General features: G+C 37.6%; 1 protein-coding gene across 4 annotated transcripts in view; it reads left to right on the top strand.

Annotated features, from left to right (window-relative positions):
* PTBP2 (polypyrimidine tract binding protein 2) overlaps window positions 1–19,323 on the top strand; it is a 26,727-nt gene that overhangs the window by 4,201 nt on the left and 3,203 nt on the right. For 2 of the 4 annotated variants that reach the window (XM_010138523.1, XM_010138524.1), the window contains 4 exons: window positions 2,530–2,694; window positions 2,771–2,881; window positions 12,504–12,699; window positions 17,783–17,937. In XM_010138523.1, coding sequence (XP_010136825.1) covers window positions 2,530–2,694; window positions 2,771–2,881; window positions 12,504–12,699; window positions 17,783–17,937 — 627 coding nt within the window. The remainder of the gene's footprint in view (window positions 1–2,529; window positions 2,695–2,770; window positions 2,882–12,503; window positions 12,700–17,782; window positions 17,938–19,323) is intronic. The other 2 variants (XM_010138527.1, XM_010138526.1) reach the window with 1 other exon arrangement.

Here is a 19,323-nt window from a genome sequence, read left to right as displayed (position 1 = left end):
CCAAAAAAGAAGAAAAGTAATTTACAAAGACAAATAAATACCTTCATTTACTTTTGAAAAAAGAGAATAGATGATGAATTCTGTCTGTATAGTATATGGACATACTTTCTTAAAAAGCTTTCTCTTGTATTGTCCTCTGGCATCTGTGATGATGCTGGTTTTGTACTTCATGTGTCCACCTTTTCTACATATAGGATATGCTGACTTTTCAGCAACTTTTATGCCACCGTACACATTAGTACCCTATTTTAACATATTGCCAGTCGTTCAAGTCTCTATTTCTTCAATTTAGAACTAAATAATTTAAATAGGTACTGGGCAGTAGGTATTCTGTAACTAGGATCTCAAAAAGCATTGTATAAAACGTGGGATGGTTGGATATTCTTTTTTCTGTAACGAAAAATAAAGGTGATGCAGATACTGCTTTTTATATATACTGAAAACTGAAATTTTTAATCTGTATTTGACAGCTTTCTCATTCAGCCAAATTAATTTTGAAATTGTCTTTTTCTGGATGTTCAAGCAGGAGGAAGATACAAAGTAGCTGGAAAGATAGGATAAAAAAAATAGACAAAGGTGCAAATATCTTAGTTAGAAAGAAGGTAGAAAAAAAAATCTCTTTAACCAAGGGGTACTTTAAACAGTCAGGCATTTAGAAATAGTGAAAATAGGAAAAGTTCTATTAAGCTCTGCTATTCTGAATTTCTCAATAATTGTAGCTTCCAAGACTATTTTTAGTTACGTACTTAGAATGAGTTCACTCTGAATAAACAGTTTCAAAAGGGACCATTTAAGTTTTCATCTCAGTTTTATAAGTCTATGAAAATCCTTTTCCTGTGAGACATCGAAACACTAAGAGGAGCATTTAAACTCAGATTTAGAACAAACATATCTTACCGTGTTTCATACAATATCTGGTCTCAGAAGAATTGAGAATAGAATAGCCTCTGCAACATTTGGAAATAAATGTTAGAGTTTCTGAATGGTGTAGCTGATCTTTTTAAATTAATATCAGCACACACTAAAGTATCTTCAAAAGTGACTTTATATATGAGATTAAACATTATTTTGAACTTTGACAAAATACTGTAATAAATGTTGTCCTTATTTCCCAATGTTAAGTCCTTCATTTATCCACATTAATTTTAGTGGAATGAAATACGATGTTTAAGCATAGAGGAGTACTAAGAATGAGGGTGTTGTGTTAAAATTGACTTTGAGTTTTGGTTCTTTGGGTTATACAGTCTAGATTTTTCCAGTCACTTTAAGGAGCGAGTTCTAATTGATATGTGCTGCTTTTGTGCTTACAGAAGGAGTAGGAAGTAATTATGCAACTTGAGTAAATACCCAACTTTCAAGTTGGCCAGATATTTCATACATTAGGGAGAAAAAAGATGTGTTGTTAATAAAAGGTATTTTTACATAATTACAGTAATTAATATTAAGCGTAGAGGTAAGTTTTGTTTTCCCAACTAGTGTTCACTGGGTCTTTTTTTTCCCTCCCCCCCACTCTCCTTACTCATTGATTCGTTTCAGTATGAGGAGTATCATGTAAGTTGTGAGACATGAAATTGTGTAGTAGATCTAATACCTTTAAAATATGCAAAATGCATTAATATTTTTACCTGGCATGCTCACTTGTCTGTTTTGTATTGTTTTGCTTCATAAGGCTGCTGTAATGAAAGTATTAAATGGAAAACCTTTTTTCTGCACTTTCTCAGAAAAAGACATCTAATCTTTCTGATACTGTCTGTTTTGGCAGTGGAAGTAGTTAGGTAGATGTGTGTCCTTGTGATGTCATCGTGGTTACCTTTGAATTTCTAAAACCCTACTTTGTTTAACAACAAAAAAATCCCCACACAGAGAGGATTTTGTTTTCCTTTTTATGAAAGAGGGTGGATAACAGACACCAGTTTGTTTACCTCTCTGTGGATACTGATTTCTGACACTTGTCAGTCTTGTGTATCATTTCGTTGTGTTAAAATGGAGAAGTGTGGAAATGTTTAGCATTATCCCTTCCTATAAGAGCCTTCTACATAATTAAAATGGCAGTGAAATGTTAACTGTAATACAGTCTCTTGAAAAATAGGATAACTATTTCTGATTTCTGTAGGATTGGCTTTTTTTTCTTGGTTGGTTGAGGTTGTTGGCTTGGTGTTCTGTTTTCTTTCTTCAAAGGAAAAAAAGGTCTGTAAAGAGTCTTGAAACGTACAAAATTCTCACTTTCTTTATCCCAGCTAGTAAAACAATAAACTTGCTACTAGGAAGATTGATATTGGTGCCGTTTGAAGCCCCTCCTTATTGTGACATAAGGATTAATTGATGTCTTCATTTTATTGTCTCTTCTCACAGAGTCAAAACTGCATTGCGCTTATGTTTTGTTATGTCTGTAGCTCTGAGTTTTAAATAAGTGGACTATTATATGTTTCTAAAGTTAACTGTATTAGTAATGCTAGTTAATTTCTGTCTCTCATCTTGAAATATTGAAGTCTGTATTCTATCTTCTTTTTTTTTTTTTTTTTTTTCAAGCGTGCTCAAGCTGTTCTTCAGGCAGTGACGGCTGTGCAGGCAACAAATGCTCCCATTAGTGGGACCACTGTTAGCGAGAGTGCAGTGACTCCAGCTCAGAGTCCAGTACTTAGAATAATTATTGACAATATGTACTATCCGGTAACCCTGGATGTTCTTCATCAGGTAAGGTAGATCTCATTTTAACTTGAGCTGTGACTGAGAGGAACTCGTGTGTAAAACTTTACAATGTTTTTGGCAGATATTCTCTAAATTTGGTGCTGTATTGAAGATAATCACATTCACAAAGAATAACCAGTTTCAAGCTTTACTGCAGTATGGCGATCCAGTAAACGCACAGCAAGCAAAACTTGTAAGTATAGTTCTCTTTTAAGGCTGGAGCCTTCCTATACTCTGAATACTTGTGAAATGTAGTACTGACCCTAATAATGTATCATAGTCCTCCACCATTACTGTGAATTTTTTGATATTAAAAAAATAAATGGGAGTTATCATATAATGATGTTCTATTGAGTAAAACCAGTGTTTAAAGGTACTGTGCTTAAGGATACTATGTCTAAAGAATTGTATGTATCTGTAATTACCCCTCCAGGACTCCCGTTCTTGGCAGGCCCCAGCCGCCCCGTGCCCGGGTCTGTGATGTCTGGAGGTAGAGCAGCAACTCTTTCACGGGCACCCCCTTGCCGTGGGAGAGGAGCTTGCGTGCTCTTGTGAGGTTGAGAGCTGTGCTGGTGGTGGCATGTGCCTCCGGTGGGGTCTTCCAAGCCAGAGAGGTCTCAACTGAAGGCTCAGACAAAATGTGTCCAGGAGCAGGATGGGCTCACTAGCCTTCGGGCAGCCATCCTAGGAGAAGGACAACTCTGACCCCAAACCCGGGCAGATGGAGCTCGTTTAGCCTTGTAAGGCATCCATCATCTAAGAGAAGGATACTCTAACCAAACCTACGACCTCAGGACTTCGCTGTCACTGTCCAAGCTCGCTAGGCCCTGGCAGATGAACCTCAGGTGTAAAGGGTGGAGCCAGTTCCACGCACGCTGCGCCTCACCTAAAAAATCCACCGCGCAGGCCTGAAGGGTGCACTCATCGCTTGCAGTGAGCGTGGGAAAAGCCCTTCCCAGATCTTCGTTCGTGAAGCCAAGCCGTGATGACAATCTGTAATTACGAAAAAATATTTTAGTAAGACTGCAGAGAGATAATATGCAAGACTGCAATAGTGAAAATGTCAACCTGAAGTAAAAATTTGGGATGTAATGTTGATGCATAATTAATTCACTGCAATCAGCAAATTTAGTAAGCCTGTTGGATAATTTTTGGTAGATACTTTATGAGCATCAAAACAAAGATGTTTTTTGTGGATTTGGGTATAGGTTTGTGAAAGTATTTAATTTTCTAGTGGCTGAAATATGTATCTAGACTTCGTTATAACCGTAAATGCTCAGAAACTAGAGTACTGTCTTACTCATGGGACTAGACTATGAAGGAGCTTTGCAGCAGTGACAGATGAGAGCAGGATCTGACTTTTATTTTATTGGAAATTCTCCTGTCATTGGTAAGAGAGGCAGGAACTGGTTTTATTAATTAAACAGGAGAGAGCCTATGGAGTAATTATGACAAAGATCAACAGCATGTCATCTAGACTTGATGTTTTGAGTTAATTGAATGGAATATATCCACATCTGTGGCAATAGGAAAGTTGAACCAAAGAGGAAGGCTAGGTTTCTTTAATATGTTCTTTTTTTCAAGAGATAAATGGTATTAATTTATATTTTCAAACCTTTACACGCAGTCCAGGTTTGTGGAAGGCTGATTAAAATTGATGTGCTGGGGAAGTGTTGCTTGGCAACATAGAACATACTCATTGCCCATAGAGGACAGGATAGTTGAGAACTTCAGAAAAAAGTGAAAAGCTTGCACCTCAGACTAGGTTAGCAATGAGTATCTCTTAGGAAAGAAAGGATAGGCTTCGTTTTCTATGGAAAGAATTATGATTATATTGAAATAAATGCCTTCACTAAGTGGTGAGGATAGTAATTTTTATCCTCGTCACTAAATGAAATATTGGGTATTGATTAAAAAACTGTGAAATCATCAAGATAGGGAATAAAAAAAAAAATTTTCAACAAGCGGAGTGTAAGTTTACATGATATTGAGAAAAATTAGCCAGAGGCAAAAAGATTTGCAACTTGATTTATGATGATCTACTTTAAGATGATTTTCAGGAAGAGATTAGTGTGGAAATATTTATAGATTTAGAGTACAATTTAAATTAGGGATAAATAGTATCCAATATTAGATCAAGTCTCAGAGTAGAGGGAGATGGAAATGTGTCACCTTTAAGGTTTTAACTAGGTTTAAAATAGTAATACAGAAACTAGATAAGTAACCTACAGATTACTGCTGCAGAAACTAACGTTAAAAATATTTGATAAACAGTTGGATGCTAATGTGTTTTATAATTCAGTCTTAATTTGTGTTTGGGAAGTTATTTTTCCGTAATAGATATTAATGCTACTTTTAAAGTGCATTTTTAATCTTTTGACTTCATTTTTTGAGTCTTACATAGAATCAGAAGATTTAATGGAAAGATGATGTCTGTGAAATGGACTGTAGTGATGAATATTATCAGTGTAAATCTAGGAATATATTCTAAAGTAGTAACAAAATAACAAAAGGATGACGTATAAAAGGAACCTAGGAATCTCTTGCTGCTGTTGACTTACGACAAACTGATACTACCTCGTGGAATACTGTATTGGTCATAATTCTTTTAAAAAGCAAAAAAAAAGCATGTGTTTGTTTCTCCAGTTTTGCATGGTTTTATTAGGGTAGCTGCTCTAAACTAAGCTTCATTGAGTAACGGTGATTCTTGCACATACAGTCACTGTCAGTGATCTTCGAGCCTATCTTAGTGACAAATTGAAATTACCTTAGGTTTATAGTTTCATGTTTTAACCAATCTATACATAAATAGACCAAATGCTAAGAGTAATACCAACTGCAAGTATTGAAGATTGCTAAATTTGAAGGAAGGTTTGATTTCCCTGCTACCCTCCCAAGCTAAATACAGTAAAGTAAGTACAGTTCTTAGAATTGAGCTACCGTGGTGAAACACGGATTGGCACCAACACAAAAATACCTAAAGGAAAGAAATGGCCAGGTAGTGGGAAAACACCCTCCAGTTTAAATACATCTGGAAATGTAGTAGAAGCAAGATGATGTGGTGGCTGCATTTAAATTGCATGGATTTCAAAATTAAAAGCATGGTAAAAGAGTAAAGAAGCTTACGATCTGTTTTCCGTCAGTTGTTACTATAGAAGACAACGGGGAAATTTAATTTTCCACTGGCACTCTTTACAGGAAATCAGAATGTGGCCTTAATAGAAATTGAAGACTTATTAAGGAAGTTAAAGAGCAATTTGAAAAACTCGAGTGATGTAAGTACCAAGGAGAGATGCTATTCATGTGAAGGTTCTGAGAAAATAGTGACACTGACGAGAATGTACAGTATGAAGTCTCTAGCCTTATGGGACCACTTTTGCTATTTGAATGAGCAGGTAGTGAAAAATCACATTCTTGCTCCACTTGCTTTGTGAGAAACTCATTTCCTGTAGAAGTAGATTGTGGCTACGCTGATTCATGTGTCATCTCCACCCTCAGATTGGATCGTTATAGTTTGTTATAGTGGCAAGTAAAGATGAAGACAACAAACTCCAGGCCCTGTGCAGTGCAGCAGTCTAGCCATGGCTTGTAGCAAGTGCTGAGAATGTGCAGCAGTAGAGCACACTGAACTACCGTGCTTCTCATGAAACAGAAGGTTATGTCCTGGAGATGTCTGTATGCATAAGGAAATACTCTATCAGACATAGACCATTTTCACAGTAAATTATCAGTACCCTCATCATAACCAGCAATCTTAAATATGGAATACCAGCAATCTGGTATACCATAGAAAGATTAGTGTGCCAGTGTTTCTTTCTGAACATCTGGCTAATCCAGAGTGTTGTCTGTGTGTAAACGCACCAGAAGGACTCTTACCAGATCTTGGATATTAATAGTTATTAATGCCTCATCTGTGGAGGATTAACGGAGAGTCATGTAGCACGACAGTCATCTTAACTGAAAATAGATTAAAAATATCATAAGTCTAATTGAGTTTCTGTTACAGTTGGCCCTTACTTAGCCCGTAGGTGATTCAGAGTACATGTACAGTGATTCTGTTGAGGTTTGACTCTACATTCAAGGCTACTTCTTTCCACTTGTTTTGAGTGACAGCTTCAGGGTGGCTCTACACTTGTAGCAGTCTACAAAAGACTTATCCTAGGCTACGTTGCCCTAAAATCTGTGATAGGAACCTCAGGTAGTCATTGCCAGAATGCAAAGCAAGGACATCTGCAGATAAGATATTTAGCTTCAGGGCAGTTATCTGTGATTACTGTATTAAGGATTTTCAGGCATCTTGTATCTTACAGTGCACAATTTGTGCTTGAAGATGGTAAGTAGTGTTCAGGTAAACAAAAGAGTCCTGGAATCTATCCATTGGATGTGGAAGCCCAGGAACTGCAGCAACAGTGTTTGTGTCCTAGATCTTCCAGTTTTGTAGAAAAGAGTAAGATAGGCAACTGGTCCTTCAGTGAAGGAACTGCACATAAAAAAATAAATTGAATCTTATTTTTGGAGAATGGAATGTGTTTTACATACACTTCTTAGCACAGGAACTTCCCATATCCAAGACACTTCTCTAAAAGAAAGAAATTTCATCTGCACAGTGCACTTGGGACACATCTTTCCCAAGAGGTGTTTACCATATGGCCTTCAATTACTTTGAGGTACTCACTTGAGCTGGACTGTTTTTTTTTTTTAATGCCTTAAACTGTTAGGACCTTCTAAAAATCTTCTTTCTAGTTTCTCCTGCTGTGAGTGTTTTGGGAACAGAGAGAGAGTAGGGATTAAACATCTCTTTTCTGCTTAGAAGTTTGGAGAGGAGGCAGTGGCTTTGTTATATTGCCCCTCTCTGACACTTTTTTCTGTCCACTGTAATTTGCTTTCAAGTTATCTTCATCTTGCAAGAGATCCTGACTTGGATTCTGTGTTGGAGAGGGTCCAGAGGAAGGCCGCAAAAACGGTCAGAGGGATGGAGCACCTCGGTTCTGAGGACAGGCTGAGAGAGTTGGGGTCATTCAGCCTGGAGAAGAAAACACTCTGGGGAGACCTTCTTGCAGTTTTTCAGTACTTAAAAGGAACCTATAAGAAGGATGGAGACAGTTGTTTTAGAATAGGCCTGTTGCAACATGACAAGGGGTGATAGCTTTAAACTGAGGGGATGTTTAGACTAGATAAAAGGAAGAAGTTTTTTTACAAAGAAGATGATGAAACACTGCCCCAGGTTGCCCAGAGAGGTGATAGATGCCCCATCTCTGGCAGTATCCCAGGTCCGGTTGGACAGGGCTCTAAGCAACCTGATTTGGTTGATTATGTCCCTGCTCACTGCAGGGGGGTTGGACTGGATGACCTTTGAAGGTCCCTTCCAACCCAAAGCATTCTATGGTTCTATGATTCTTTCATCATCTTAGGTGCTTACAGTGCTTGACAAAGAAAGGGGCAGTTACACTATTGTGCTCAAACCAGGACAACTATCTGTTGTTGTTTGAAGCCACGTGTCTCCAGAGATGTCTGCTAGCAAAATCACTGGGCTCTGCTTCTGACGTGGGAATTGAGAATATCAAAACTTTGAATCATTTCCTGTCTCCTAAACTCTGTTCTTGTCTGTCTTCTAGGTACCGTATATGAATTAGCTAAAGAATGGTGTAGTGGTTTCTCTTAGTGATTTTTTTCTTTTAGAGGCCTACCTCGACCCCATATCCTGTTGGGGGATTTCGATCCACAAATTTGTGGTCTGTACAGGTCTTAGGAAAAGCTCATCAAAGCATAGTTCCTATAGATATAGCACTTTTCAAGGGACTCTTTTTCTCAAGGATTTTTGGGGATTTTGAACAGCAAGTAAGAGCAGTGAATTCTATCTATTATATCAGGTAATGAAAGCCTGAGAGGACAGATGATTCTAAGAATGTTCGTCTTCCACTTTGGAGCCTCTTGATAGATCTGACTCTTTATCTGAATCAAGCTGCATCAGAGAGCTGCATCGGGTCATTCAGAATGTTACATTTGGTACATCTAGAGTGTTTTCTGCCATCTGACAACACTTTTGTTGCTGTTACCACTTCTCTCAACATCCATAATCTCATCGGAAAATGAGAGATCCTAGTGTCATGAGTTGGCTACATAGAAGCTTTTCTGCAAAAGGACAGGAAGGATTTCTGTGTGGTTGATTGCATCAGCAGCAGGAGAAAATACAGTTTATTGAGCTCTCCTTTTTTTCTTCTTTTTTTTTTTCCATTGGAACAGTCTCTTGTCTCGCCTCTGAATCTGTGGGATCTTTTCTCAGTCAGCAGTTTTCATCTCTTCATCCTTCTAGCTGCTATAAGCAAAAAAAGAGGATGGTTTCACGTTGTTTTTAAGAAATAAGAGAGCATAGTGTTTTGTGGTGCAGACCTCCATTTCATCAGTATTCCTTGTATGGTCATTTTTACTGACTGTGACAATCGTAGCTCTCTGTTCTGGAACCTTACGACTTCCCAATCTAATTTTGCTATTTTCTGTGTTGTTAGGCTTTGCTTGCTTATTCTTGCCTTCAGTGAAAGGTGCTGCTATGAGAGACAAACAGGTTTTGGGTTCTTTGTGACTATAACCCTGGTTATAGTCCTTTCTAAAGACCCTTTCTAAATATTTTGAATGTTTTTACTGTAGTAATTGTTCAGGAATACTGGCTTCTTACCAGCCAACCCTGCTGTTTTGGAACTTTCAGTAGTATTTGGGATTGTGATTTTTCTTATTTATGATGTTCTCCCTTTCTGAACTGCTGTGGCTGGTATAGAACTATGCAGCATGTGTAGTTATTAGGAGACATCTTTTGATGTTTCTGTGGTTTGGGTTGGGTTTTGGGTTGGGGTTTTTTTTCTTTTTTGGTGGTGGTTTTTTCCTCTCCCAAAACCAATTGTAAGTAGCAGTAGAGAAACTTACATGGATGATAGTGTGTCTGCACTGTGGAGCTGAAGTCCTGCACTGTGGAGTTGCAGTCAGTGTGTTAGTTCAGGCTTGTGCATGTCTCCTTGGGTTATGTATCAGTCTGAATTGAGAAAGGGATTTTGGGGTTTTTTTACCACTATTTTCTATTGGTCTTTTGCGTGTTCTTACTAGCCATCTTGTTTGTGTGCTCCCGAATACCACAGTGTGTTTTTTCAGGCATTTGGCTGCTGACAAGCTCTTGGCAGGAGGTGAACTACTCGTCAGAATCGTTTTCCCCTTTGGGAAAGTCGGGGACTCCTTGGAGGAGGGTACCCTTCAGTAACAAGAAGGGAGGGAGGGAAGGCAAGAGCCTGGAAAGATTGATGTGTTCTTGATGTAAGTTTTGATACTACTTTGTCTGTTTGTTGTTGTAACTTAAGTAATGGATTTGCTGGCACAGGCAAGACAGGGATACATTTTGTAGAAGGGTCCCATGATACTTGATCTCCTTGGTTTGTCATGTGCGTGGTGTGGTACTGTGTCACACGTGAAAGTATGTATAGATAAACACTCAAGGAAAGATAATTTTCTTAGCAATAACTAGAGCTCTTTGAGATGATGTCTGTATGTACATTCACTAATAGTATGGCTACAGTCTCATTTTTGTCAAGATGTCTGTCTGAGAGTAACAGGGTTTGAGGGTTTATTGCACATTCTTTTATTGCCTTATAAGAAGGAGTTCAGGACACAACACTCACAGTTGTGACTTTGCATGCCAACATTAACCTTGAAGAAACCCTGGTGGCAGGTAATCTTGGATTGTTGTTGAAAGTGTATGATGCTGCTGGTAGAGGTGGATGGGGTAAGGTTTTGTTTTGTTTTGATCTGTTGCAAGGAGCCTTTCCCAGAGTATGACTAGTGCATCTCCTTTCTTTCTGGTTCAGGACGTTTCTTCAGAATGTGTGCGTCCCAGCTACAAGGGATTTCTCTTGTGCGCTATTCTTTTGTATGTACTTTTGGTCACTTTGAATTTGTCAGGGAGAAGAGTTTTTTGCTGTTTCAGAATAAGTTCTAGATACTTAGGCAGCTCCCTAAACACTGACTACTCTAGAAACTACAAACAGGTGTATTTTGGTTTACTACTTTAAAACAAAAAGATTTTCATCAACTTAACAACCTTCTGCTAGTCATAAATCGATATGTCTACAGACTCTGCACAGAGGTATAATATGAATTTTGATTGTGTTTTAAAGACTTAAAGCTTTGTGTCATGGTCCTGTGATTTGGACAAAGCTAAAGGATAATGCCTTTTGATCTCATTCATACCTGGTTTTCTTCATTATGTGAATGGGTATTTCCTTGATGGCAATGGCACCGTCTTTGACAATAAGTGAGCTCTGACTGTGTAGTCACCTACCTATAGTCCGTATCTTAGTGACTTTTAGAAGGTAAGAAGTCTTCTAAAAATGATGACTTACTCTCAATGTATACTTGTTTAGATGTAAGTGATAAGGTGAGATTCTTTTCCCTGATACAGGCATTAGGAGCCATGGAATCTGCTTTGCCACTGTGTGTGAAAGAGCTAGCAGATTCTGTATTCTGGAATGGTGATGCCCACCACCACCCCAACAATACAAAATTAATCCTCAGCTTGTATTCTGTGAATCTGAGTTCTATGAATTCCATGAGTGAGCAGTGTGCTGCAGTGACAAAGCAAGCCATCAACATGCTGAGCTGCATTAACAAGGGCATCACCAGCAGAGATAAAGTCATTATCCCACTCTACTCAGCGCTTGTCAGGCCACACCTGGAGTGCTGTGTTCAGTTTTGGTCCCCACTGTACAAAAAGGTGTGGGCAGGCTGGAGAGAGTGCAGAGATGATGATCACAAAGGTGATCGAAGGACTGGGAAGCTGCCGTATGAAGAAAGGCTGAGAGAAATGGGTTTGTTCAGCCTCAAGAAAAGGCAGCTTAGGAGAGACCTTATGACCATGTTCCAGTATTTAAAGGGTGGCGACAAAGAAGGTGGAGACGCCCTTTTTACATGGAAAAGATGGGGGGTGATGGGTATAATTTATTCCTGGGGAGATTCCATTCGGACGCAAGAAGAAAATTTTAGCACTGTGAGTACAATCAGCCGTTGGCATAGTGTCCCCAGGGAAATGGTGAATTTCTCCACGCTGGACAATTCCAAGTTTCAGCTGGACAGGGTGCTGCACCGCCTTGTCTAGACCATGCTTTTGCCAGGAAACGTTGGACCAGATGATCCTTGAGGTCCCTTCAAGCCTGGGATTTTATGATTCTGTGAATCAGGACAGTAGATTTTGCTTTGCCAATACTGTAGTAAGCATTGTTTAAGCTGAGTTTCGAGCATAGGAGTTTCTCCTTAATTGCTAAGTATCTGTTGAGATGATGTCTAGATTGTCCAGTGTCTGTACTTCTAGTTTTATTTTCCCCTTTCTTGCAAGTTCTAATAATATTGGCTTATTTAATCTTGTAGATTGATTGCTAATGGTGGTCATTGTTGTAAGTGATTTCATGAGATTTGGAGATGTCAGCTGTGGTAATACATTTTGTAGGAAGGGTCAACTTTGCTGGTCCAGACCTAGCAGAGGGGCTTGGCATTATGTTTGAATTAAAGCTGTACTATGGAATACAGGTTAATTAACTTTATTCAACAGACTGACTTTTAAGTTTGCTTACATTGATGCATAAACAGTTCCTAAGTAAGAAAAGTAAAGATTAAGCTTCCTGGAATCATGTTAAGAAAGGTTAATGCATTTTAGTCTTAATTGCTTTTAAGATAGACAGTAAGACTGGTAAATATCTATATGTTGACCTCATTTGAAAAAAAAAAAAATGTTTAACAAACCTGTATTGTATTTTTTTAAATGAATCGACTCCCTTTTCCAGGCCTTGGATGGTCAAAATATTTATAATGCTTGCTGTACCCTACGGATTGATTTTTCCAAATTGGTGAATTTGAATGTAAAGTACAACAATGATAAAAGCAGGGACTACACTCGTCCTGATCTTCCATCTGGTGATGGACAGCCAGCGCTTGACCCAGCTATTGCTGCAGCATTTGCAAAGGAGACCTCTCTTCTAGGTATGATTCTGACATTGTTCATTTGTGTTGCAAAGTCACTTGATGAAGATGTTTATTAACCCTTCTAACAAAAGATCTTAAAGTGCGATAGTATTTGAAGTCGGATTCGAGGTTCAGTCTATATTGTGATCTGAATTGTAGTAACACACTTCTATATAGAAATTCTGCATAAATGAATGAGAGCATGTGTGACAAAATAAGACGTGCACAAAGTACAAGGAAAAGCCAAATTAGTCCTACTTTTATTCCCAAATCTGTCCTCCCCTCATTCATATGTTCCTGTCAGCTGCCACTACCCACTTTGCCCACTGTCCCACCCAAGTTTGTAGCGGAGACTTAACATGATTTGCAAGTTTCATTCATGCTAATGCTCATTTGCAATATCAAAATATGAAAGCAACATTCTTTTTGTTTTCTTCAATGGGGAAAGATTATGCTCTTTAAAAAAAAAAAGTGTGGCTTCTGTAAACAAAAGGAAAAATAAGAAATCCGTATTTGCACTTCTAGTCCTATGGTACTTGAGTTCTAATATCCTGTCAGCTTTTGAGTTCATCAGAGGTAGTAGGTGGTATACTTTGAGAAAGATACAGATTAATATATCTTCTGACTATTAACAAAATAATTGTAGGAGAAATTTGTAATGTCTTTTATCACAATTCATTGTGTAAGTTTCACTCCTACTTCTGTCAAGTTGCTGTTCTTTGGTGAGAACACCTTTCATTCTCAAAATTTAATAGTACTTAGATGTAATCTGATGACTTGCATAAAATCTGGTTTTTTACATTGTGATCATTGTTCTTAGTCTTTTTTCTTAATTTTTTTTTCATTATTTCTGATTTTTCTTCTAAGGAACACTAAAGAACAACATAGATTTCATGCATTGGGTTTTTGTGTGGGATGAGCCAACTTGGAGTTAATGTAGTGAAGAGGGGCCTCTGCTCTCTGTGTGTTACAAGTTAGTGAATATTGTAGTTAAAGTTACTGAGTTGTAGTTAAGACACTCTGTCTACCCTTTTCCGAAATCAGATTACTTGAGAGATACATTTCATATCTAGTTGTAAATTCCACTCCCACAAATTTAGGAGCGCTTGACTTTACATCCTCCAGTATGACTTGCAAAATGGCATGTCACTTACAGGTACGGCAGTAGTTCTGGAAAGTAAAAAATATCCTAAGAATCTTAAGTCTCTGAAGAACCTGTAGCTGAAGGTTATTTTCTTTTTTTTTTTTCCCCTCTTTCAACTTCCTATCATTTAAAAATTTACATCTCTCATTTCATGGGTTGAAATGAGGAAGATTAAATGGATTGAAATGGAAGATGAAGAGGACTGAAATGGGGAAGATGGATGAGTGTTTGTTGAAGAAGTTTGACACCGCAGAAATGAGTGATGTAGAATTGTCCTTGAGTCAGTTAGTAATTCTTTTGTCAGCTCAGTGTAGACATCGGGCTGTAGTACGAGTGGTAAGGAGACAAAAACAAAGAACCTGCTTATTAACAAGCCTCATCACATTAGGTGTTGTAAGGCAGGGATTTAGAGGAGGAGAATTAAAAGATCAGTGGTTTACGAGACCAATGCCAAATGCAACATTACTTATGTAACTCTTAATTCTGACGTTTTCCTGAATCCTGAGAAGTTTCTTTCCAGTCGCGGGCTTACTAACATATTTCTTTGTATATAATGTTTATAGCATGCATCAAATTAACAGGTTTAATATGCTTGGTGTAGTGGAATCATAGTCTGAGGATGCTTGGATCACTGCATCGCTTTGGATATGTCTAATAATTGGCATTACCCTACTTGTTACAGTCATCCAAGTGACATTAGCAGACTCTATGTTCTAGTTTTAGGCTTGGAAGTCACTTAGATGCTTTTGTAATTTTTGTCTGCAAAACTATGTAAGTTTTGTAACCTTTTGATTTCAGTCAGACTCATTATTTTGTGTATATAAAATGTTTTTTCTAGTAAAATTATGAAGATGACACTCATTAGCTAGTTACATATTTTAATTCTCACTATCTGGATGGACCTTTTTAAAACTGGTTTTCTAAGCAGCAGGAAATATTTTGTTTAGTAGTGGAGATAGTATATCATGGTTGTTTTTCTCCTCTGTAAAAGTATTCATTCTTTTGCTTTGACTTGAGGGAGCTGGGTATATTTTCTAACTCTGCTCGGGCCAGTTGGGTGCACCTGGTACATTGTAACTCTACATCAGCTGTCAAATGGGGATGATAGTATGGTGATTGTTTGTTTGAGTTTGGGGTGTTTCTCCTAGTTGTCTGTGTGTGTTTGTTTTTATAGAATATGAGCTCTACAGCTAAAAACCTTTACAAAAGGCTCCATGGGCTATTGGAAATGGTGCTTGCTTGACTATGGGTGAACAGGGTTCTCATTCTGGGTTGCTTAGTGTGCAAAAAGTCACAAAATGTGACGTAAATAAGAAAGGACAGAGGATAGAAAACACTCAGAAGCCTAAATGGATGCTTGAGCATGCAATGTATAGCTGCATTTCTATTCAGATTCTCAAAAGGAGAAGGATGAGAACACTAAGAAGTTCAGAGAGTTAGAAGATGAAGGTTGGCAAACTATGATGTGTAAAATATGGCAGAATGGTAGGTGTGACCTACCTCCTACTTCCTTCTTTTAGTATTTTATTTCCTTTAGAATTCTTATTTCTGTAATGTCAATAGAGCGTATTTAGTCAGGATATCTGCCATGCCCTATTGACACATGGTTCCTGAAGGACGTGTTTCTCCATGGAAGAGTGGAGCTTCACTTTGAGCTTAATGTAATGCTGTTCAGGTTCTTCTGCATGCTCAGACAGAATACCATGAGTTGAACTGGTGGCATTCTTAAATTTCTTGCTCTATGTGTTTTCTTATATACGTATAATGAGATCACTAACGGAAAATGTGGTAAGGACTCAGATCTACTTTTGCTTATGTTATGCTGTTGTATGCCGGATAGTCTTTTTGTTGTTGGCTTTTTAACAGTATTTGTTAGATTTTTGTCTTGCAATTAATATATGTAAGTATATAATATTACACTTCCACACAAAATGGATTTTGAGAAACAAAATTCCTATGCTTTGGAGTAGCAGTAGTCCATCTAATTTCACACCCTTTCTCTGACAGCTAGCGTTACTTCTGCATTCTGTGATGGAAGACCTAGTGCACGCAGCCCTCATAACAGATGGTCATATGGTAGCATACCTGGGGGAAGTGCTTCCTAACCCTGAGGCAGCTAGTGCTTGGCTTACGTGATACGTCACTTTATTGCCTGTTGAATGTAACTGGCTGTTGTTTCCATAGACCATCTAATTCAGTCTCAAATCTGTTAAGTGTTTTTGTGAGATGGAAGGGAGAAACAAGGTAGGGTTTTCCCTTCTTTTTTCTGTATTACAGTCAGATGCAGATATAGTGCAATAAAAGATCGTATTTGTTGCCTTTTGATTCAAGTAGATTTTCCCTTTATCTTGTGACATGAGAGATGACTAGAACTGTCATTCCTCAGAACTTTGTAGTCCTCTGGTTTGACCCCTGAATACTAACATTTTTAATCTTCTAAACTTCATTGGAAAGCATTCCATTTCTTTAATTTCCTTTTGTAGAATGCATACTGATTTTTCTTCTGTGTCTGCTTTGACAGGAAATGACCAGAAAATATTTTTCAATACTTGATAAGTAATACTGTTAAGCACTATTGTAAAGGGTGATGGATGTCCTGTTGCCTTTGAGGGGTCATTTGTCCAGCCCCCCCAAATATGTCTGTCTTTTTTTTTATTTATGTAACAAAACATAAGATTTGGAATGAAGATTGAAATCTCTTCTAGGAAATGAGAAAAATTGTAATCTTGCTTACTTTCCCTCCTTCTGTCCCCCTGTGTGTTCCCTTTTGATACTAAATCTGGGATTATTCTTTTTTTTAAATTAGTAGTTGAATATGTTTACTATTATCTGCTTAGTATTTGGGCATTGACTGAAACTGAAGAACTTATTTTTTCTTACTACTTCCTTTAAAATAAAAGTTAATGTGGGAAAGAAAGTAGTCTTAGGTACATAGTGTAAAGGTTATATTTAGACAATCTACCTAGCGTACTGGAAGATTGGCCAGAAGTTGTATTAGCTTACCATAAACATTATATACATCGTAAACATTAGAAATTTTGCCAAAATACTGAAATGTGGGAACCCAGTTGCAGTAAAAGAAAACAAAATACTGAAGTTACTTCTCTTTATATTTTTTACACATTTTGTCATGTCCTTATACTGAACTCTAAAATGTGCAAATAAAATTTTGATCAAATATGATAAAGCCGCTTCTGTATAAACTACATATAGTGTGTATGTGTCATAAGGACCTGTCACAGATATTAGGAGTGGCACACTTGCCCAGAACTCCGGTGACTTGACCAGGCAAAATCAGCAGGTCTCTACAGGATCTGAGTTTCCTTGGAAGAAGAAAAATAAAAGTACAGGTGAAAGGTTAGTTAATGGTAACGTGCTGCTTCACGGAATAGGATTACAAAAGCTTCAGAGCATAATCACTGGTGCTGCTTTGAATCTTGAATTTAGAGGGTTGCCTCCTCACCTCGTTTATGCTAAGGTTCTGAGAGATACTTATGCCTTCTCACATGACCAACTCCAGTGTTTTATATTTAGTCTGAAGCATCAAGTTGAAGTGAGTAATGCCTCTCAAAGGTTGATGGAAAATAAGGATGTGATGATGCAGAGAGCACAATTAGTGTTTATTCTTACTGATTTGATCAACATTTACTTTGGATCATTTTGATAACTAGACACTTTTGGAGTACAGTGGAAAGAGTTTTAGTGCTCAGAAATGTTTATTTGAAAAGAATGCTTTTTACACCTCACCGCTGCTTTGAAGACTTCAGGCGAGTCAAAAATTTTCAGGTTTCTCTTCTTTACATTAATTTAGCAACCCATATTACAAGCCTTTGGACGACTGTAACAGTGGAATGATCTGCTTTGTAGGGTGTTGTATGCAACACTTGTACTGATGTAGGTACTTTTTTTAAAAAGACTTGTGTGTGCTTCGTAAAATGTGCTTTATTTTAAAATTAGGGCTTCCTGTTGCAGCTGTTCCAGGAGCTCTGAGTCCTTTGGCTATTCCAAATGCTGCTGCTGCAGCTGCAGCTGCTGCTGCTGGTCGTGTGGGAATGCCTGGAGTTTCAGCTGGTGGCAATACAGTCCTCCTGGTTAGCAATTTAAATGAAGAGGTCAGTGAAACAGTCTTACTTTTTTTCTTCCTCTTTAGTCACACTTCATTTGTCAGTGTTTTATAATTTCTTTGCATTTGGCCTCCTCTGTTTGGATTTTAAGCTCAAAGTATTTTTGCTGTTTTTTAATTATCCCCCAAAGTTAATTTAAAGCCATTATTGTTAATACTTTTGTTTTCCCAGGTAGCTAACAACTTAAAATATCCTTTGACAGTCAGCTACCTATGTTTTCTAAGAAAACTGTTGCATGTTCCATATTTGAATTGAAAGCTTTATTTTTACAAAATAGCAACTGTGCTTTCTTTTGCAATTATAATCACATTAACTAGAATTTCAATTTTGTTTCTTCTAATTGTTTGCTGTTTCATTTCATGCTTGTATTTCACATTTTAAGGTCTTAATTTATGTGAACTACTCTAACACATTTTTCTTTGAAGGTTCTCCCAAAGATCTTGACGAGGCATTCTTCCAGTCTCTTAGTAATTTTTTTCTTTGCAGTTACTCATTTGTCTTTAAAAAAGTAATAATTAAAAAAAAAAGGTGGCAATGCATTTTCATCTAAACTATATCTTTCTTGCTAACTCTGAAATCTAAAGGGGTTTAATTTTTCATTTTTACTGTCCTTTACATTTATTTTTATGGCTGTGAAAGCTGGTATGAAATGTGGGACGTTTGTATCAGTCTAGCTGTTCCATTTTTAACTGGCCTCTGTCACTGTAAATCATTAAGCTTTTTTTATCATCTGGTACTATTTTTGTCATCCACAGTTTTGCATGTTGAGGTGTTTTAGATCAGAGTGCCATTTTGAAGGATTTTTTGCCTGCATTTCATAACCAGCCATGCTTACGCAGTTAACGTTCAAAGTTTAAAATTTCTATTGCATGTTTTTCTTTATTTATTTTCATGTTGAGATTAAATGCTGTAGTTTACTCTTGATATGAATGTACTTTACCCATATTTGTCTTGGGTGGCTACATTTTACTCAGTTTTTCTTGTACAGTACATAAACCAACCATTTTCTGACCAAATTCCTGCATTTCCTATGTACTGACCTATATTTTATTTTTTTTTTTGTTCCCCACTTCCTTATTTTTTTTCTTCTGCATTGCTGTATTCCCTTCCCCATTTCATCCTTTTCCCTTTGTGTTCAATTTCCCTTTCCTTGTCTTTACCCAAATTCCCATGCCCTTCCCTGTCTTACCCTTCTCCTTGTCTTTGTCTACGTTCCCTGTCTTCATTCCCTATGTTCATGCTTCTGTGCTTGAACAAAATGTTCCTCGGACCAACTTGCCCCAATTAACCGCCTTGAAACCATGATCCATGACCACCTCACCATTCTGCGGGAACCACCCTTCGTTATGGATGATCTGTTCATCTCCGCTCTTC

This window comes from Buceros rhinoceros, unplaced genomic scaffold (genome assembly GCF_000710305.1).
Source record: "Buceros rhinoceros silvestris isolate BGI_N320 unplaced genomic scaffold, ASM71030v1 scaffold19366, whole genome shotgun sequence".
Taxonomy (NCBI): domain Eukaryota; kingdom Metazoa; phylum Chordata; class Aves; order Bucerotiformes; family Bucerotidae; genus Buceros; species Buceros rhinoceros.
The sequence above is the reverse complement of the archived record's forward strand: the minus strand, read 5'-3'. Positions and strand labels throughout refer to the sequence as shown.